Source organism: Pseudonaja textilis, chromosome 9 (genome assembly GCF_049901715.1).
Source record: "Pseudonaja textilis isolate UNSWEBS1 chromosome 9, rPseTex1.2, whole genome shotgun sequence".
NCBI classification, from domain to species: domain Eukaryota; kingdom Metazoa; phylum Chordata; class Lepidosauria; order Squamata; family Elapidae; genus Pseudonaja; species Pseudonaja textilis.
This window is the reverse complement of record NC_141998.1, coordinates 27511195-27531364: the sequence shown is the minus strand read 5'-3', so window position 1 is coordinate 27531364 and position 20170 is coordinate 27511195. Positions and strand designations below refer to the sequence as shown.

At 48.4% G+C, this 20170-nt stretch overlaps 1 protein-coding gene across 4 annotated transcripts in view; it reads right to left on the bottom strand.

The window, feature by feature from the left end:
- DSCAML1 (DS cell adhesion molecule like 1) overlaps positions 1 to 20170 on the bottom strand; it is an 87874-nt gene that overhangs the window by 36436 nt on the left and 31268 nt on the right. For all 4 annotated transcript variants that reach the window (XM_087939251.1, XM_087939253.1, XM_087939252.1 and 1 more), the window contains exons 4-8: positions 7836 to 7982; positions 4962 to 5240; positions 3961 to 4236; positions 3082 to 3378; positions 1918 to 2190 (exon numbers count right to left, since the gene is read on the bottom strand). In XM_087939251.1, coding sequence (XP_087795377.1) covers positions 1918 to 2190; positions 3082 to 3378; positions 3961 to 4236; positions 4962 to 5240; positions 7836 to 7982 — 1272 coding nt within the window. The remainder of the gene's footprint in view (positions 1 to 1917; positions 2191 to 3081; positions 3379 to 3960; positions 4237 to 4961; positions 5241 to 7835; positions 7983 to 20170) is intronic.

Below are 20170 nucleotides of genomic sequence, written 5' to 3'. Positions count from 1 at the left end.
GTGTTGTGCTCGGCACCAAGCTATCCTTAAACATTTTTGTTTACATTTTGTTCCAGCTACATTTTGTTCCAGAATGTAGCTGGAACAAAATGAGCAGCCTGGGCAGAGATGGTGTTTCCCGTTAGATTAGACTGCTTCCGTAGGTGTCTTAGATGCTAGTTGACTTCTAAGTGGGATTTGAGGCACTAACTTACATTTTTAAAGCGCTTGTTAGCCCTGGGCTGGATTATCTTTGGGAGCATCTTGCTTCTCTGTCTGTCCAATCCAATCAAGTTGGCTAACTTTGTCCAGAACCCATTTCCTGTGACTGTTATCGGATGAGACCCAGGAAATTGGCGTTTTTCAGTTGTTGCCCTTCAGCTTTGAATCTCCTTCTCCCCGTGGATACCTGGCCTACCTCTTCTCCCCTGGGTTTCTGAAAGAGATCTGTTAAGATCTGGATCCTCCACCTAGCCAGGAGGAAGGCATGCTTTGAACGATTGGATTTATTGGCAGAAGCAGCATTCCTAACCACAGAGATGTCAAAATGTTTAAATGTATTGTGATGCCACAATGCTAGATCCATTATTTAGTATTTGCAATGCAGCTTCACATAAAAGTTCAAAGAGGTGGAATTTGCACCATGACATATGCTTCATCATGTTGCCCCAGGGGTGGGATTGTACCGGTTCAGACCGGTTCTATAGAACCTGTTATGATTCTGAGCAGTTTGGAGAACCAGCAAATTGTGCCCCTGGCTGGTCCCGTCCCTCTCTGCCTGCCCCTTCCAAAGTGGGGCCTCCCCCTGCTCTGCCCTTTGGGGAAGGAAGAGCCAGAAGGGCAGCTTAACCTTTCCACCTTTTATTGGCAGTCCAGTTGCCCAGAGATTGCCACAGGTGCAGGGCTCCCTGCAGCATCCAAGCAGATCCCCTGTGCTCAGAAAGTGGCATAAAACCTGGCAGATACAGAGGGAAGGGGACCTGTAGGCTGAGCCAACCTTCTTCACCCAATGTCCATGCAAACCTGCTAGGAGCCAGCAGGAGCCCTTATGAAACGAGAAGGCCAGGACAGCAACACTCAGGGAAGCCAGGACAACTGCTACGCCTTCTCCAGAGCTGCAGCAGTTGCCTCCCAGTTGCAAGGACTCGTGCAGTTCAAAACCATCTCCAGCGTCACCCCCCTTGCCCCCCAAATGCAGCCTGGCAAGGGCCGGTCCAGCCGTGAGTTCAAGCCGAGCAAGCCCAGGGATGGAAAGGCGAGGCATTATGCCCGCCTCTCTTTCAATTCATTAGGGCTGATGGCTCCCCAAACCGAGCTGAATAATGGATGAATTGCAGAATGCTTACAACGCGCTCGGCAGGACGAGAGAACGATCCTTTACAGAGCTGCAAAGAGAGGAAGGCATCCCCAAAGGAGCTCTGAACAAAGGTCAGCTGTTTCAAAGTGGCATGTTTACACGGCCCACTCGGCCACTCGGCCCCAGCGCTTGTTGTTGGAAAGAGATCCCGTGGATCGGGAGACGGGGGAGAGGGGGGATCTGGGCTGCAACAGCGGTGGGATCCTCTCAAGCAAGCGCACGCTGCTGGAAACCCCTCTGGAACACCAAGGCCCCCTCAAGCTAGTCCTGCTGATGGCTGCCTCTGCCCTCACCTGCTCAAGAACCATTCCCCTCTTCCAAGAAACAAAGGCACCGCACACCGGGCCCTCTATCCCCTTCCTTGGCTGGCTACTTGCCGAGGGAAGGCCTTGCCCAGCTCACAAGAAGACCAGGGTGTCCTCGTTGGGAACTCCTGCCTGGGCCCCTGATGCAAGGCTGGCCCCCTCCCAGCCAGGGCCACGGAGGGCATTAGGGGGCCATATGCCAGTCCTGATCGAAGGCCTGCCATGGAAGGAGAGGCGCAAGAGTGCCAGGGAGGATTCCGGCTTACGGCCACCCACCTTTCACAGTGACATGGACGCTCTGGCTGATAGAGAGCTGCGGCTGAATGAGGACACTGCAAAGGTATTCTCCTTCGTCCATCCCCTTCTGGACATCCATCAGCTTGAGGGTGCCATTTTCAAAGACCACCTGGCGGTGGTTGTCCGGCAGGAGCAAGGAATCCTTATACCACTTGATCGAGTAATACGGGTAGCCGATCACCCTGCAGTTGATGAAGGTGTCCCGGCCTGCCACCGCTGTGATGTTCTTCATGGCCCGGATGCTGGGAGGGCCTGAAGCAGGGGAGGAGAAAAGGGCAGGCTAGGGCAATTCAAGGAAAGGGCGGCTTCGCTCCCACGGAGGAGGAATGTGGGAGAAGGACCCCCCCCCCGCCCCCACTCACACCCAGCCACGTTTCTGTCAAGCTGGCTTCCTTCAGGTGATTCCAAACACTGCAGGCGACGGAGAGTCTCAGCCATCCAGGTCACGGCTGCCCTAACGGTGCTTTTTCAAGAGGCAACTGGACTTTCTCTGCTTGGCTTGAAGACGCTTCGCTTCTCATCCAAGAAGCTTCTTCAATTCTGTCAGAACGGAAGAAGCTTCCCAGATGAGGAGCAAAATGTCTTCCTCGAGGAAAAAACGAAGTCCAGGTGCCTTCTGAAAAAGCACCTTTGGGGCAACCATGGACTCCAAGCCTTGCTAGTGGGCCATCCTGTGCACGGTAGCCAGAGACGGAGCGCTGAGTGAGAGCCCAAAGGCTAGCCTCCCCCATTCCACAGGCTTCCGGGGAGCCCACAAAGGGACATGGAGGAGGCATAGCAGGGGTCCGGGAGAAATGCACAGGGCACTGAACTGCGCGGCAGGAGCCCAGGGAAGGGCTTAGCACGACCCATCTTGCCAAGGGCCACGGCGCAGAATGGCGCTCTGCCATGTCAGCTCCACACACCCACCCCCGCCTTTTCTGCCCACCCACCCAGGTCCCGTGGGGGCAACAGCCTACCCACGCTTTGCTTGGATGCCTGAGATCTGCATTCTCCCCCAGCACCCTCTGCCCTGCCAAAAGGCACCCTATGGTCAAATTACACACAAACGTAAGGGAACAAGGCAGAACAAACAGCACAACCAACCAGAAACAACAACAATGCAAGAAGAGCCTAGGCTGATATTGAAAAGTAGACAGGCACCTCTTACGTTTATTCGCGCTTGGTATTCGGCACTGCCCACCGAGTTCCGTGCAGTACATCGGTAGACGCCTCCATCCCTGATGTGTGGGCCCGTCACATTCATGTGGCTCACAGTGGTGCCATCGGACATGGTGTACTGGTTGGTGCGGTGGCTGCCCTCTCTCTGGATGGGCTCATCGTCCAAGGACCAGGTGATGGTGGGGGGAGGGGCTCCCTTGGCTGCACACATCAGGGAGAACTGCTCACCAGGGTTCACCACCTTCTCACTGAAGGAGGAGACAATCCGGGGAGTCCCATCTAGGAGAGAGAGACCATGGCAGAGGTGTGGATCAACACAATTCCCCTTTCCAGCCAAGCATCTCTTTTCAACGATAGGAGGGTTGAAAAGGGTTGAAACACCAAATTTCAAGTCCCAAATCTCAAAAACATTCCTGAAAGCCCGGAAAGAGTAGGATGTAACTTTGTAGGCCCCTCAGCATTTTACAGAATAATTATCCTTCTGTCCTGGCAATTCATACTCTCTCTGACCCAAAACTGACTTTTTTTAGGAATACTATTCATTGTGAAACTATATTAGCCTTGCTGGCTTAACGGCCACCCTGTTCAACACCTTCCAGTCCACTAATTTAATAGTAAAGGAGAGTTTTCCCCCTCTCTCTCTTTCTTCCTCACTCCCACTCCGCTTGTTGTGGGAACCAGATTCCAGGGATGGGGATGGGGAAGAGAAGGGAATATCGGGGCTGCCACCGCTGCGGGATCCTCTCAAGCGAGCACCAGCTGCTTCTGGAAACTCCTTTCAGGCTCTCTCCTTCCTTCTCTGGAAACCGCCCAGGACCAGATGGGGAGCCCAGAAGCCCCTGTGCAGGACTGGATGCTCACCCTCCAAGACAATCACAGCAAAGTCCTGAGCTGTCTGGACTTTCCTGGTGGCAAAACACTGGTAGGCCCCGGAGTGGCTCTTTTGGGCAGCCGTGATGAGCAGCGTCTCATTGTGGATTCCCCGGATGGAGACAAAGTCATCTGGGACCACCAGCTCTGTATTGCGGAACCAGCGGATGGAGTATTCCGGTGAGCCAGAAAGGGCGCAAGAGAGGATAACGGTGCTTCCAATTCCAGTCTTTAGCTTCTTTGGTGTGAGGGTGACCCGCAGTGGCTCTGTGAAAGACAAAGAGCACAACCCATTTCAAGAGAGGAGGATACCCGCATAGGATTCTGGCCACCAGCAACTCAACCTCTCTTCCCAACCCCATCACCCACGGCTTCTCTGCAGAGATGCTAACACTGAGGTGAAACCAAGAAGTGGGAATGTCAGGAACAAGACATCTAGTTTGGTTAGAAAAAAGGCAGCCAAGTTTTCCAGAGTGTCAGAGCAAGATGGTTACGCTGACCCACAACGAAGGCCTTTTGACAGGTCAGGTGTTTGAAAGCTTCCCTTCATTTTTCTCAGCTGCCTTATGTGCAGTCACCATGTTCCTTAGATTGTCCGCTATGACTCCAAGATCCTTTTCCTAGTTAGCTACAGACAACCAGTCCCCCAACTGTATCTGTAAAGCTGAGGGCTTTTGCCCCAATGGGGAATGTTAACTAACAAGTTCTCTGACTTTAGTGGAAATGCATTTGTTCTTTCATTGGAGAATCACACAGGAGACCATTCTGGAGCTCTTCAGAAAATTTGGGTTTTGCATTCTGAATAAGTTACATTTCACTCACAAATATGGGTAAGTTACTAGTCTCCCAAGCAGCCGGGTCCCCCAGGTGTGCATCCTCTGTAAAAATATGGAAGGTCTTGGAGCACATCCATGCTCTCTCTCTCTTCTTGTCCTCTCCCTCCTAGTAAAAGAGCTTTTGTACACAGCACCTGGGCATTTTCACCCACTCACCAATTACTGCCAGGGTCCCAGTGACCTCAGCAGACCCGAAAGTGTTTGTGATTTCACAGATATAGGTCCCACTGTCTTCCACACGCAAATCACTGATCATCAGGCCTGTGATACGCTTGGTCCATCGACTGTCAGAAGGCAGGGGCCTTCCATCCTTTACCCACCGGATGGCAGGATTCGGGTACCCAGAGGCAATGCACGGCAATTCCACTAGTTGCCCCACCTTTGCTTCCTGGTCCTGGAAGCTGTCTAGAATAGTTGGGATGGACTCCGCTGGGTCTGAGAACAGAGAAACAAACGGAATTCAGGTGGGGCAATCCCGCCCCAGTCCGAATTCTATGAATGCAGTGCACGACAACGAAAGGTACTCCCAAACCCTTCTCAGGATTTAGCTCTCCTCCCAAATTGGCTGCAGGGTCTCTGCCAGGGATGGGCATTCATTTAAAGCTCTCGACCAGCAGAACCCAGAAGTAGAATCTTCCAAGTCTTCTCGCTGGCCCGTGGCCATTTGGACCAATATTCAGGGACTGCTCTGGATGAGGGTCAGATCAAGCGGGGTGACTCTGCTTCTGCTATCTCAAAGAAAGGTGCAGAGCAGCTTTCCCAAGTTGCACAAAACAGTAAACAAAAACAAACAAAAAACAGGACACGGAGCCCTCTGGATCCTGTCTCTACGATGCCGCACCATTTTTTTTTTCTTTTCTTTAAAGAAACTATTTGTACCGGGAACACAATCCACCTCCAACTGAGTAGCATGGGATTAAAAAAAACAAAGCACAACAATAATTATAAAAAGGCAGTACGATATACAACAGGGCATATAAAGGCTAACAAGGTAACATATTTAAAACCTTAAACTTTTTTAAAAATCTTTTTAATTGTTAAATTTATTTGTCCCCTCCCCCAACTCATTTTGAAATGACTCTTTTTTTTCAGTTGGGTTCATTCAAGGTACTAGCCAAGAGCTTGAGAAGGAAAATCTACCTTTTAAAAAACTTTAAAGGCCAGCAAGGTTAGACCATCCAAATCTTTTTGGGAGGGGGCGGTGTACTGTTTCAAACAGCAGGTGCCAGGACAGAGAAGGAACAACTCCTAGGTGTCATCAGATGGTATTATTTTGTGAAGGGAATGCAAATTAGTCTTTCATATTAATGGAAATTTGTTTATTTAGTATGCTAACTATTTTACTATCCAAAGTAACTCTTGACAGACACAATTGGAGACTGAGGTCTTGCAAATAACCCAGCCCAATGTAGCTCATAAATTAGAGGTGTTACATGGATGTAACAAGGTTTGCTCATAATTACCTGCACCGCTGCTTATTGGAGCAACTGTGGCCACCAGCTGGCTATTTGTAAAAGCACAGAAATAATCGTGTTTTGCCACACATCACCATAAGGTTGTAGTTAATATCTCAACCATGCATAGATTCACTTTTTGTTTTATGCCAGTCACCTCTGAAAACCAGAGTTTTCAGAAACCAGAAGCAGAGCTATGATCCGATCCAAGGTCACTGCCACACCATCTTCCAGGGATTAGTTAAACTATCAGAGTCTCAAGAAAAGCCAAGATTCCCACTGGAATCTAACAGGATCTACCAAGTTCTTGAGATGGACCAATCAAACAGATCCTTCCTCCCTGTGTCAGGGGGTGTCTGCAAATAATTCTGATGTTCTGACCACAACAAAGGACCTTCCAGCGACATCCTCCAATACCAGATCACATCAGCATTGTCCCAAAACAAGAACAGGTGATGAGAATTGTGCGCTGGGCCTTCTGCAGTCTTGGTCACCGGGAGATGAAAAGTTTGTTATTCAAGATAGGCGAACCATGTAACTCTGCACGGGACAGACTTTTCAAGAGCCCAGCCCTTTCACAGACCTGCTCTCTGCCGGGATTTACGGAGTGCTTCTTTGAGGCCCAGACAGAAAGAGGAGAAAAAGCCATTTCCCCTCGCCTGGCAGGATGGGAAGACTGGAGCTGCTTGGCCCAGAACCTGCTCCAGGCTCTACCCTCAGCAGGACCCCCACGTGATCCAGGAAGCGCCTCCGCTGCTGCTGGGAAGCAAAGAGGGGAGAAGGCTCAGGCTCAGCCAGAAGCAGTTTCTCCTCCGCTGCCCCAAACCTTTGCAGCAGCTAAAGGCTGAGTAAACAGGCAAGCTCAACACAGGGAGAAAGCCCTGGGTCTTTCTTACAACCCAAGAACCACTGGAGGATTTTTGTACCACCCTGGTTGGTGGGAATACTTTTCCTTAGTTGCCCCAAAGTAGGTCTCCTTTCCATACTGGGTGTTAAGCATCACTTGGTGCTAACCCCAACCCTTCTGGCCCAGGATAGAAAACTGGCTCCCCTGACCAGCACTTTGACCTCCTGCCTTGTGGCTCTGGATAGGATTAACCAGAAGTCTCAGACACACAGATAAAAGTTAGAAAACGATCTTAGCTACAGACTAGCAGGTCACCTGGGCGCCCACTTCACTGGTTCAGATCCAAAGTGTTTTCTTCCTACTACTTCTTCCTACTTTCCCTACAAGTATAAGAACAGTTCGAGCACTGTTCAGTGGCTTTGAAACTAAACCAGAATCACAAAATGGAAAGACTGGAAGAGATCCTAGGGATCAGCTGGTGCAACCCTCTCTTCAGTGAAGGAATCCGCTCTTGGCAGCTCCTCAGGCCTGAGAACTGCCGGCTCTCGGGCTGCTTTTCGTATCGATAGTTCTTCAGAAAAGCTGCTGTGGGCGGGCCTTCCTGTCCTGGAGGATCTGCTCCCATCAGCAGGGCTCCACAGAAGCCATGAACCAGCATTCACACTCTTGCCTGCCCCCCGAATTCAGGAAAATGGCCAACTCCCTGGCAAATGACCCAGCAAGACCTACCTGAGACAGACAAGCGGGCGCCATTGCTCTGTCGCGTCTCCCCACTATACTTGTGTTTTGTAATGCATCTATAGGTGGACAGGGCATCTTCCTTCTGGACGTCTGATATGTACAATCCACCATAGAAAGTAATGAAAAACCTATTTTCTGGAAGACACAAGCAGAGAAAAGAGAAGAATGTCAGCATGTTTAGGCCCCGGAAGACTAAAAGAATCTGTGCAGAAGGGAATCAGCAGCCATGCAACAGAAGGACGCACCTTGCTGGCTCTAACTTCTGCCCCTGGAAAGGCAAGAGCAGCAACGTGCCCGGAAGGGGCCACGGCCCAGCCTGCAAAGGGACTTCTCCTTTTGGCAGGCTGGAAGGAGTCTGGTTAAGCCCCCAAATTAACGCTCCTTAGAGATATTGAGATGTCTTAAGGCAGCTTTGGTACTAAAGCAGACATTCTGGTTAAGCCCGTCAGAAAGAGAGGGCAAGTTATACCTGTCTGCAATCTCAGCCACACACTACAGGCCCCTGTGCAAGCACAAAGTACAGACGCACATTGGAGATGAGATGCCAGCAATAAGGCGTGCTTCACTCATCCACACCAAGTGGGTTGGCAGTAACACCGAGACTGCAAGGGGCCATCCACCAAGGGACCTTGGCAGAGAAGGAAGCCCTGTCAAGGAACGCAATGAAATGTAATTGGCATGGGGGTGGGGGTGGGGAGTTGCTTTGCAGCCTGCAGGGATGGGCTCCAGTTGCCCAGCCGATCCCTAGCCACCAGCATTGCTCGAAGCCAGCTTTTCCTCCAGGGCATCCCCAGCATCGGGGAGAAGCAGCCTGGCAAAGTCCTTTTCTCTGGAGGACCACCCACCCACCATCCTCAGTATAAGCCATGGGTTGAAGTCCAAAGTCATCAGCCTGGAGTGGTGGGGGGGACAAAGGGGGACAAAGAATCCAGATTCTCCCAGCTGCCTGAGATCCAACAGCCTGGAGCCTGCCTGCCTCAGAATTTGGGGGTGGGGGGAGGCAGTTGCTATGGCAACAGGCAGCCACTGCTTTGCAAATGGCTGCTCTCCCCTGTCCAATTTGTATGCACATTTAATTGATGGAGTAGCTTTCCAGAAGCCTCAGCTCTTACGTTCTGCAAGGAAGGAAAAGGCCTTGAGGGAAGGAGGCGGCACTAACAAAAAGCAGGCTAAAGGATTCCCTACTCTGGAAACATGGGGTGGGGGCAGATCCTCCCCAAAAGAAGGAAGCATTTGAGCCAACAGGCTCAGCCGCCAGTCCAGGGGGGCCCTCAGACCCCTTGTCCTGGGCCAGTCTTTCCCTCTGGGGAGGGTGGAGGTGGAGGTGGCGGCAGCGGCTCAGGGCCGCCTCCTGATTCGTGCTTAGGCTGTGCCCCAAAGGGCCAGGGAGGTTCATGGCCTCTCCCACTTAGCAAGGGGGCACGTCCTGCGGTGTCTCCAGGGATGGGCCTTCTCCCCAGCTGACTCAGTAGCCAGGGCTACTGTGTATAGACTTAAGAAACGATTTTCAAAGCCCACCCAAACGCACCTTGTCTTGCTTTCCCGGCTCATGGTTCGGTTAACTAAATCAGGAGCTGGTTTCCATCTGATTTCCATCTTTCCTGGCTGAACTATTTCAACCTAAGCAAGCCATGGCGAGAGCTTTACCTTTTCAGTCCAACCCCGCAACCCCCCCCCCCGACTCCTGAATGACAACTACGAAGAAAGGAGGCTCCCATTCATAAAAACCTTTTCCCCACCAGGCCTGGGGGTTTCCCTGTTCCTCAACCACCAGGCTTGCCTAAGCTGGCAGACTCCTGCCCTTAATCTCTTCTCTAAGTACAGCTCTATCTTTCCCGGTTAAAGGATTAACACCCATCTCTCATTCAACTATGGCAACGAGATTTTATTTCTAATTACATCGTAATAAAACTGGGAGCGCTCCCAGGGTTTTCGCCAAATGACTTGTAGACACTCTACAAGATTGGATCCTACTTGGCTGCATTGTAATAGCATTTTCTCTGACATTCATTAGACATGCATGAAGGAGAGGGCTGAAGAACGGAATTGCATTTAAATGGATTTCCTGGGAAGGAGGGAGAAAGGGAAGAGAGAGGAGGGGGAAGGGAGAGAGAGGAAGGGAGAGAGGGAGGAGCTAATGGGGGCTGGGCTCATTGGAGAGCATCCTATCTGGCCCACCAACAAGCAACACATGCCAGAGATCAGAACAGGCAAGACAAGGTTTTGGTAAAATGCAGCTTTTATGCTGCAATTATTTTTGCATAGATTTAATTCATAAACTAGGTTGTTTACATTTTATGTCATCACTTCTCAATGCTTCCTCCTTTCTTCCCTCTGCAATACTGTATTTCATCTGTAACTAGAATAACATTTCATGCACCCAACCGAGCGAAGCCTACCCCTGTGGCATAACAGATCAGTGATTGTCTGAGTTTCTGCATTCGAATACAGTGCAAAGAAGCTAGCTAACTCCTCATTCACAGAAGGGAAGCAAATAGACACCACCTTCTAGTGCAAGCGGTTTCCATCCCCTTGGCAACCCTGACCCTCAATCTGAAACTTTCTAGGAGGCGTCCAGCATCTGAGGCAGTCACAACCAACCCAGGTAGGCTTCACTGACAATCCCATCCTGTCTGAAGTCCCTGAAACAGAGGCAGCTTCCCTTTTCAGTGGGACAAGGAAGTAAAATTACCATTTTTCCATGGCTTGTTGGGGCAGCATTGTATCAAGGAGTGTGCTGTCCAGCCAGTGTATGGGAATTGGATAGTTAGGTAGCAATTGTGAGCTGTCCCCTTAAAGGAATGCATCATGGTAAATGTAGTTAAGGTATCCTGGGAAATGTAGTCCATATCACGTGACCACACCTGTTATCCTGATTGGTCACTAAATTGACCCTTCTTGCCTGAACTCACAGGCTGGTGGTAACTGTTCTATCGCTACAACATGAGGGAAAAAGGATAGAAGATAAATCATCTTTTTACCTACAAGACAGATATACAAAGGATTGGTCATTAAAGAAGAACTTCGTCACAAATGTGAGTTATGAGGATACCTAATGAACCAATAAAAGTACTTTGTTATGGATGTTTTGTGGAGTTATCTATCCGCATCTGTACAGGATACAGAATAAGGAGGCTCCAAAGAAACCAATAACTGAAAGATGCCGGAGAAACAAAAAGGAAGTTTTCTTTCCGGAATGTATGAAATTGGTATCTTTTAGTCGATACCAAATCCAAACAGATTAACAAATTAATAAAATGCTAAAATAATTGATAGTTGCAGGAGAATGAAATCTGTAGGAATGTGACCCTCTGAGACAGGCTGATCCAGCTGGAATCTGATCTACATCCGTCATTTGATTGTGAACCACCCAGGCTCAAGATAAACGATTGTTTATGTCATCTAGCGGCACAGCAGGAACATGGCGGCACCTGGGCTGAGCCAGAGCTGCTGAGCTTAGACTGTCTCTGGGCACCCTCCCCAACTACCGGGACCCAGTGACCACAATTTTGCTCAGGATGGGTGCTAAGGAGTGGGGAGGGGAGCAGGAAGAAGGAAGAGCTATGGATGGGCTATAAGATGTTGGGGAGGGAAACAGAATCTCTTTATGAATTCTGCCTCCTTGCAACCAACCTAAACAATTTAATCTTATTCTCAAAGAAGTGGGTATCACTGCTGCTCTTCCATCACTCTCTGCTCTTTTTAGGAAAGGCACCAAGTTTTCCGCATGACAAAAATTAAACCTTTTTTTTTTTTACAAGTGGTGCAAGTCTAGCACCAAGGAACCATTTTCCAGAAAGTGATCTAGCAGGGGAGATGCAGGTTAAAAGGCTGTAGAGAGGGAAAGCAGGATTCGAAATCTGACCAGTATCATTTGGGTTCTAAGTCTGCAGTTTGGAAAGAAACGCCGTTTTGGAGGAGAGGGAATGATTCCACCGCTAAGGCAGAGAGCTCCCACCTTCACTCGCTGATTGCTGGCTAAGAGGAAACGGGGAAGTGCAGATCCATGCATGGCTGGCTCTGCTGTTTCCCAGACGCCACGTTCTCCCATGTTTCTTCTTCCGTTAGATTCTTTTTTCCACTAAAATGTAGAACTAATCAAATTTCATGCTAATGAACAAAGAAGTCTGATCAAGATGTGCAGAAGTTTGCATCTGAAAGCATGAAACAGGGAACAGAGTGGACTGGGCATAGCGGTCTCCCTCCCTCCCTCCCTCCCCACCCTCATTATGCCCAGATTATTAAGCAAGACTTCTTGGCTTGTCACTTCAGTTTCATTAACCTTGGGCAGCTCCATTCCTGCTCCACCCCTAAGAATCTCTTTGAACTCTCCCAATATCTGGATTTTGCAATGCAGCCCAAAGGCCTATGAGATGGAACTTGGAAAAAGATCCTGTCTCCATCTCCCCCTGAAATTCTCGGCCTCCAAAAATCCAGCATTCAGGAAGACTGCACTTGCACAAATATTCTGCCTAGGTTAGAAAATGTTTAAGGGAACAGGGGTGTGTGTGGGGGGGGGGGTGAGAGAGAAAGAGGGGGGGAGCAGGGGTGGGATTCAAATTTTTAACAACCGGTTCTGTGGGCATGGCTTAGGTGGTGGGCATGGCTTGGTGGTCATGTTATTGGCTGGGTGTGGCCAACTCAATATCACTCACATCGCATCTCCTCACCCGGCCTCTCATGACTGTGGGGATGCTGCAACAGTGGTAAGTGTGAAAAAGGGTCATAAGTCCCTTTTTTCAGTGCCACTGTAACTTTGAATGGTCATTCCACACAAGCAAAGTACCAGCAAAGGAGGGAAAAATAACTCCAGAGATGTTCCTGAGACAGGAAATCTACTCCTGCCAAGAATGTAATAAGGGTTAATGGAGAGGTGGTTTCTGTAAGCAACACCAGAATGTTTCCTTCCTGCCTTCCTTACAGGATTAGGCCAGTAATTTCTTCTAACAGCTGGTTCTCCGAAATGCTTAGAATGTTAACAACCGGTTCTAGCGAATAAGTGCGAACTGATAAAATCACACCGGGGGAGGGGGAGGGGGAGAGAGAGAGAGAGAGAGAGAAAGAGACCAGTCCTGCACAACCCATAGACTAGAAAAGACAATACTGATAAATTAAAAATAATTGGAGCCACAAATAATACCTCATCAGCCGTTTGGCAGCTGTGCTAGACCTGGTGAGACTTGGAGGTGCTCGGCAGCATGGCTTCCAGAGTCACAGCGGATTTGTTCTTTATTAATCAAAACTGGTGTTTGGCAGACCATGTGTTTGTGCAGGCCCAATCTACACCCTGTAACAAGTGCCCAAATGTTGGAAGACTGCTATCATGCCCCCTCTCAACCTTTTCTTCTATGAGGAAAGTCAATTTTGATTGTACAGGAAGAAACATCAGTTCTTTTAAGAGTTCTTCATGGGATTTGGCTCCATAACCCTGAACATCTTGTTGCTTTTCACTGCATTCTTTCCAGGTCTTCAGCCACCTTCTTGTATTGTAGTAACCAAAACCGGCAATGAGAGTGGTTTGTCCAGAGCTGTAGAGTAGAACTGTCATTTCCCATAATCTCAATGTTATACCTCTGATGATGCAATCCAAGACTACATTGGTTCTTTTGGCAGCTGCAGCACACCGCTGCTCAGGTTTAGTCTACTGGGATTCCCTTCTCACCAGCACTACTGCTGAGGAAAACAGAACTACTGGAAAAGCCTCAATGTTCAAATCTACCAAATTCTTTTGAATCTCAATGTTGAGGTGTTAGCAATCCCTCTACCCAACCCCCTACCCCCTTCTTTGTGTCTCCAGCAAGCCCTTCTAGCCCTTTGTCTATGTTGAGGAACTCTGGACCCAGGACAGAACCCTGAGGTATGCCACAACACCTGGGATATTCACACAGACACAGATCCATTAAGGACCATGCACAGCTAACAGCAAATCCATCTGGTAGTAGGATCATCCATCCTGCACCGCAGTTAACTTTATGTTTTTATGTTTTATTGAAATCTATGTGCACTGCATCCATTGCATTCCCTTTTTCTATAAATGTAAAAGAAAAAGAAACTCAGCAAGATTAGCTTGGCACAATCAATTTTTAAGAAATTCATGCTGGCTTCTAGAAATTGCCTTGTTCCTTCCCAAGTGCTTGTAGTCCCAAGGCTTGACTATCTTTTTCTGGGTATTGATGTTAAGCAATAGTTTCCCAAGTCCACTTTTTTAAAAATACTGGAACAACGTTAGTTCTCCAATCTTCGGTGCTCCAGGAGTTCTCAAAATTACAGTTAGTGATACTCAGATCACATTCACTAGTTCCTCTACACCCGTGGTTCCAATGCTCCTGATCTCTGTGGCCCTCTTTCAGATATATCCCCACCTCAAATGCCCTCACTCATGGTTCCATAGAAAGCATTCACCACGTGCTGAGCTGGCCTTGACCTTCCACCATTATTTCTACAGACAGGACAAGAATTGCAAAGTGAGCAAGCTAGCACAGATGTGCACTCTAGCTGCTCATTATCCAAGAAGGAATGAGAACGTGCAAAGGAGATGAGAATGGACAACCAAATATGACAGCACAGTTGCTCTAAGCCTTTGGCTAAATTAGAAAGCAGTTTATTGAGGTGGAAAGCTGCAGCAGAAGCTGAGGGCAGAAGAAGCCAAAACCATCTGTAGATTTAAAAATAAGCCACACAGCCAAGGAACACATTTTCTCAGATCTAAAATAAGGAGGAATTCCTTGTAGTTATGAAGTATTAGGCTTAGGAAAAGGAATCTCTTAAAGATGTTCCAGAATTGTTGTGTCCTGAAGAATGAAGCAATCTGGAGTATAAAACAGGTTAAAAATAATATTTGCTCTTTTCCCCTCTACTCTCTTCGCCTTTGCCATTACAGCTTGGGGGGAAATGACTGCAATTGGGGCTTGCTGAAATCCAGGGCAAGCGGCATCTTCCGCACACTAACAAGCTCTGTGTTTTCTCCCTGACAGATGCCTCTGCACAGGCCATAAATAGAGATGGTCTGCCCCCTTTCCTGCCGCACACGAAGGCTGTATGTCTTAATTAAGCAGGACACTAGCAGCACCGCTAACGATTTTTGCTGCTTACTATGTAAATCTCTGCTCTTTGCCAGGGTTAACTTCCCACCAGAATTTGTGGGAAGCCTCAAGAAGCTCAGATCATTACTTCACCCCAGGAAGCCTGAATGCAAAGTCTGAAATGTCCATCACTACTGTCTTCTAACTTGACCCAGAGCATCCCATGGCCACCAGTGGGATGGGGACATGGGGGAGATTTGCTTGAATGGCACCCCTCCTTAAGAAGAATCTGAGAGGCTCGTAGGCTGAGAGAAGTCCTGGGGAGGGTGGGCAGGATCTTCCAGCAGGAATGCAGCAAACTCTCCCTGCATTCTCACTCACCTGGAAAGCTTTCAGGAAGTCACAACTATCTGAATGGTCAAACAGCTGCTTCAGATTCTCCAAAGGAAATGAAGCACCATTTCCAGTGGCACTAAACCATTCATTTGATTTGCACCTCTTATATTGGGTTGATCAAAAATCCAAAAATTTGATTTCCAGTGGACAATATAAGGGGAGACCACACTGCAGAAATGCAAAGGTCAATCAATGCACTGGTTGTGTTGGAGCTCAAACACAGAGAAACTTCAGGGCCAGCTCCAGCCACAGGAAAGGCCATATGGGCAAACAAAAGCCACCGTTTCTAAACTGCAGGAAATGCAAAAAGTGTCAGTTTAACAGAATAACCTCTCATTCTGAATGCAAAGGAAGCACGCTTTGAAAATTAAAGAGGGTAACAATTCCTGAACAGCAAAAATAAAAGAATCCATCATTGTGCTTATTTCAGTATCAAAATATTATTGTATCTTATCCTTCTTAGCCATCAGGCCAACAACCTGCTGATGGAAAATACTCCCAATCATAAGTAATGGAGGTTGGTGGATTTTTTTCTGCATTTTCCAGCTCTCACACAGTTTCTGAATCTTCCTGACCCAGAAAGATGGGCAACACAGAAAGAACACAAGGCGTATCCATCTTTCTTCCTACCTCAAAGTTGATCCCCACCAAACCTAAACAGGTCCATTTCAGAAAAGCCATTGCAGGTGACAGACTTGTTTGTTAGAGCCATCTCTGTACTGTGTGTCACATAAATGACATCTCTGTAGCATACACTAAAAGGTAAACATCTTTTTCCTGCAAAACCCCAAACTACAGAGATAAAAGTTCATATAAGATATACAAGTGTCTTAAGCTATGACTTTTACCAGCCTAAAGCTTTGTGGAAATATGCTCCAGAATGGATTCCAATAGTTTCTCCTTTCTTCCCACAAAAACTCCATTTTCATCCCGATCTTTCCAATGTAATCAGACCTATCCAGGCATACAAATGCTAAACATGAAACATGAGAGGCAAACTATTTATTTATTTGTATCCCACCTTTACTATTTCTATAAATAACTCAGGATAGTGAACATACCTAATTCTCCTTCTCCTCTTATTTGAAAGCAAACAGACACTTTCTTATTTGAATGAAGTTTGGACCAGATTTTTCAGAATATCAGAATCGCCCAAATGCAGTGCTCTAAAAGCCAAGGGAAGAGGGAGAAATTTCATTCTCAAGGCCGTATCTCTGCAGGGGAGAATGTCCTGGCTGGCAAAGTATGCCAAAGGCCTTCTAAAGGGACATCAAAGAGCCAACACCCCTGGGGGCTTCCTGACCGGAATGCCTGGAAAAGCCACCCAGAACAGGCTCCAAGAGGCCCTTTTGCATGGGAACACCTGTCCCTAGAAGATAGTCAGATCTAGAAGGACCGGTTGTTGAGGGTGAGGGAGGGGGCAGGACAAAGGGTGCCCCTCACACGTAGATGACATGGATGGTTTTCCAAATCTGCTATAGGATTCCGGGCACCTCTAAATGGGCACAGCCTGCTTCTATTTTTTCTCACATCCCTTGCTTATGTAAAGTCTCGATGCCTAATGAAGTTATAAGCTATTGAGCATTCATCAGGCTTGGCTGAATAATCAATGGGCCACTAGGAAACAGCTTTCCTTCCCTAATAGAATGTCACAACCAGACAAAAAGAATGCAATTAAAGTGAAGACACTTGTTCTGGGATTGATAAAGAATAATCCAGGAGGGCAGGACCTTCGCTGAGTGACACCACCACCTGAGCTTAAGCACTAGCAATTCCATGAGGCTTCTGAGAGGTGGCTTTCCTGAGACCTCTGCTCCTTTTGCACAGGTCCTCCCAGGCAGGTTGAATGAAGGGCCTCCAATTCCTATCTCAATGCCAGAACTAAGGTGCCAGAGCGGCTCTTCCTCCTCATGCTGGTCACGTTGCCAGCAGGAAAAGACACCACTGGGCAGCCCTGAAGACCCAGAGCTCAATCAGCAGAACAAATGCTTATCCGATTGTTCTGAAATACTTATGATGATGGAGGGTGGGTGTGAGGCATATATCTATGTCTGTATCAAAGTTTAATTATAACTAAGTTAATTAAATTTATCTCTAAAGTTTAAAACTTTCTAGGATGGAGGTAGTGAATAAATGGCACAAATAAATAAATAAAATATGTCTTCCATGAATTTAATTTTCCTCCTTTCAAAGCCACCCAAGTTACTGTCCTCCACCACCACAACTTGTAGGAACAACTCGCAAGTTACTTTGGGATCTTCTGCCAAATGGCAGCTCTGCCATTCTCCCGGGGCTTGCAAGGACAGCCAGTGACAGAGGAGAGGGCCCCTTGCAGAACAAGGGGAAGGATCCAGTCTGCAGCATCTCTGTCCCCAGGGCCCTGACAACAGGGAAACCTTCCCCCTGCTAGAGCTCTGGCATTTCAGTCCCACCGCCAGGGCCAGCGGGGGCTCAGAGAGAGGGGAGCAGGATCTTCAGACATCCAGATCTGAATTGAGCTGAACTGAACCAAACTGGCTCCACCCTTAAAAAGTGTACTTCCTGATAGGGCAGAAAAAGCAGCAGAGCAAACCTCTACCATGCCATAAGGACTCTTCAACATAGGTGAATGAATGAAAAATGATCATTCAAGCCCTGTCCAGCTAAGCGCTACTTAGCCACATTGTTTGATGGGAATGGGATCTGTCAATATGCATTCCCCAAATACATGAACAGACAAATAAACAGAAAGTTAATTTTTTAAAATAATTATTTTTCCCTGCATTATTTGCTTTACATTCAGTAGTCTGAGAAGCTGGCACTTTGGCTGCCTTTCATGGGGGCTCAGAACAAAAGTCTTCTAATAGCATTATCTAAAGGCTGACAAGAGGAAAGAGGAAAGAGGAAAGAGGAAAGAGGAAGAAGAAGAAGAAGAAGAAGAAGAAGAAGAAGAAGAAGAAGAAGAAGAAGAAGAAGAAGAAGAAGAAGAAGAAGAAGAAGAAGAAGAAGAAGAAGAAGAAGAAGAAGAAGAAGAAGAAGAAGAAGAAGAAGAAGAAGAAGAAGATCATCTCCTTACCCAAGGATGGAGGAATTTCCCATGGCTGCTGTGGCTCGTCTCCCCCCGCTTTCTAACTAAAGTTGAACCCCACCCTTGTAAACAGGCCATCCTGGGCCTCTTGGGAACCCTGAGGAAGCCTCGAGCCTCTTTGGGAAGAGAAGGACACCCATGGACCTTTCCTGCCCAGCGCCTGTCATTGTGGAGTCAGGACAGCCTGCGAAGAGGCCCACGTTCCCTGCGTTCAGATGGTTGCCACAACCAACATTTCAAAAGAAAGTTTTTCAGGCTCAGGGTAATTATACTTGTAGGTTTGCAAATAATGACATAACCCAGTCACCTTACTGTGGAAGATTTATTGCAAATAACAAAATGTTACTATACGGAAATTAGTCTCCACTCAAATGGAAGTCTGAGAAGAGTAGCTGGGAAGTCAATTTAATGATGCTAGCAGTAATCCGATACCCCACCCGCCAATGGCCAGCACCCACAGGTTTGGGACCACAGGGATTTTAACGCCTTGTCCAGGATAGAAGGAAGGGAAGAGTCCCTGTTTGGGGCAGCAGCACCCTACACAAAGAATGACTCCACACCGGGCACCCTCTCTGCTTGATACAGGAAAAGATACCTTCAGCTCAGCAAACAATTGGCCTCAGGTGGCAGCTCTGGAGGAACCCTGAGTGAAGCAGGCAGGTTCCGGTGCCAGGAGGCCCACCAAGCAGGAGATCCCGTCGGGTGTCCTCACTCACCCTGGGTCCCACCAGGGCTCCAGTCATTACCCAGAAGAGCAGCAGCAATGCAGAGCTTACCTGCTCTACCGTCATCCGGAGGGGTCCAGTCCAATCAAGGAAGGAGCTGCTGATCAGGATTCGGGACTGGACAGGGAGCGACGCAGCTCCAGTCCAGAGGAAGCTCAGCCTCAACAGGTTGCTGCCTGCCCCTGGAAGGTGAGCACAGCAGCAGCAGCGGCAACATCCTGGGGCCACCTTCTCTTTCCCCAGGTGCCCCAGCCAGCAGAGGCCTGGCCACTGCAACGGGCAGTCACATGGATGAAGAAGCCTCGTGGCTGGGCCATGAAGCGGAAAAGGATTTACAGATGTAAGCCACATCTCAACAGGGCTTGGAACAAATCCCTGACAGTCATCACCCCGCACAGCACAAATGGTCCAGCTCTCTCCAGCAGAGCGGAAAAGCAGCAGGCATTGTCTGGAGGTGCCTGTTCGCTTTTCCGGGACTCTGCAACATGGGCAAGTATTGTACAGCAGGAGGGTGAAGAGTGGCAAGTATTTGCCGTCAGGGACGAGTCATTTGCCTGTTACTGATCTGCAAGGATGGCAAGCTGGAAGCTGCCATCCTCATTGGCCCCAGGGAGTCAAAGTGGCTGGCACATGGGCACACTGTATTCGCACATTTGCTTTCCTCTGTGCTAAAATGACAAGCGACCTGGAATAATAAGGTGGCTTAGGATGCCTAAAGGGGAAAGTGCTGCCGAGATGGTCTCCAAGACCGCTGACTCTGCCTCATCGGGGACTGAAAAGGCAAATGGGGGAGAGAGCCACAGAAAGACAGGGCCAAGCTGGTAAGCATCGCACAGGGCCCAGTCACCCGGGTCACACCATCAACCTCTCCCTATCCAGCAAGGGAACCTCCTCATCAACAGCTGGCATCATGGTAGAATTTCAGGCTGTCCGTTTGGCAGAGACGGGCCATCTTACGGTGAAACCTATCCACAATTTCCCCTGGAAAACAACATGGGCTGTGGCTTGCAACGAACTCCAAAGGGTGGGACTTGGAAATTCTTTCTTCTCCCTGTTATGGCTGGCCAGGAAATTCTGGAAGCCCATGCACCTTAAAGCTGCCAAAGTTGAGCA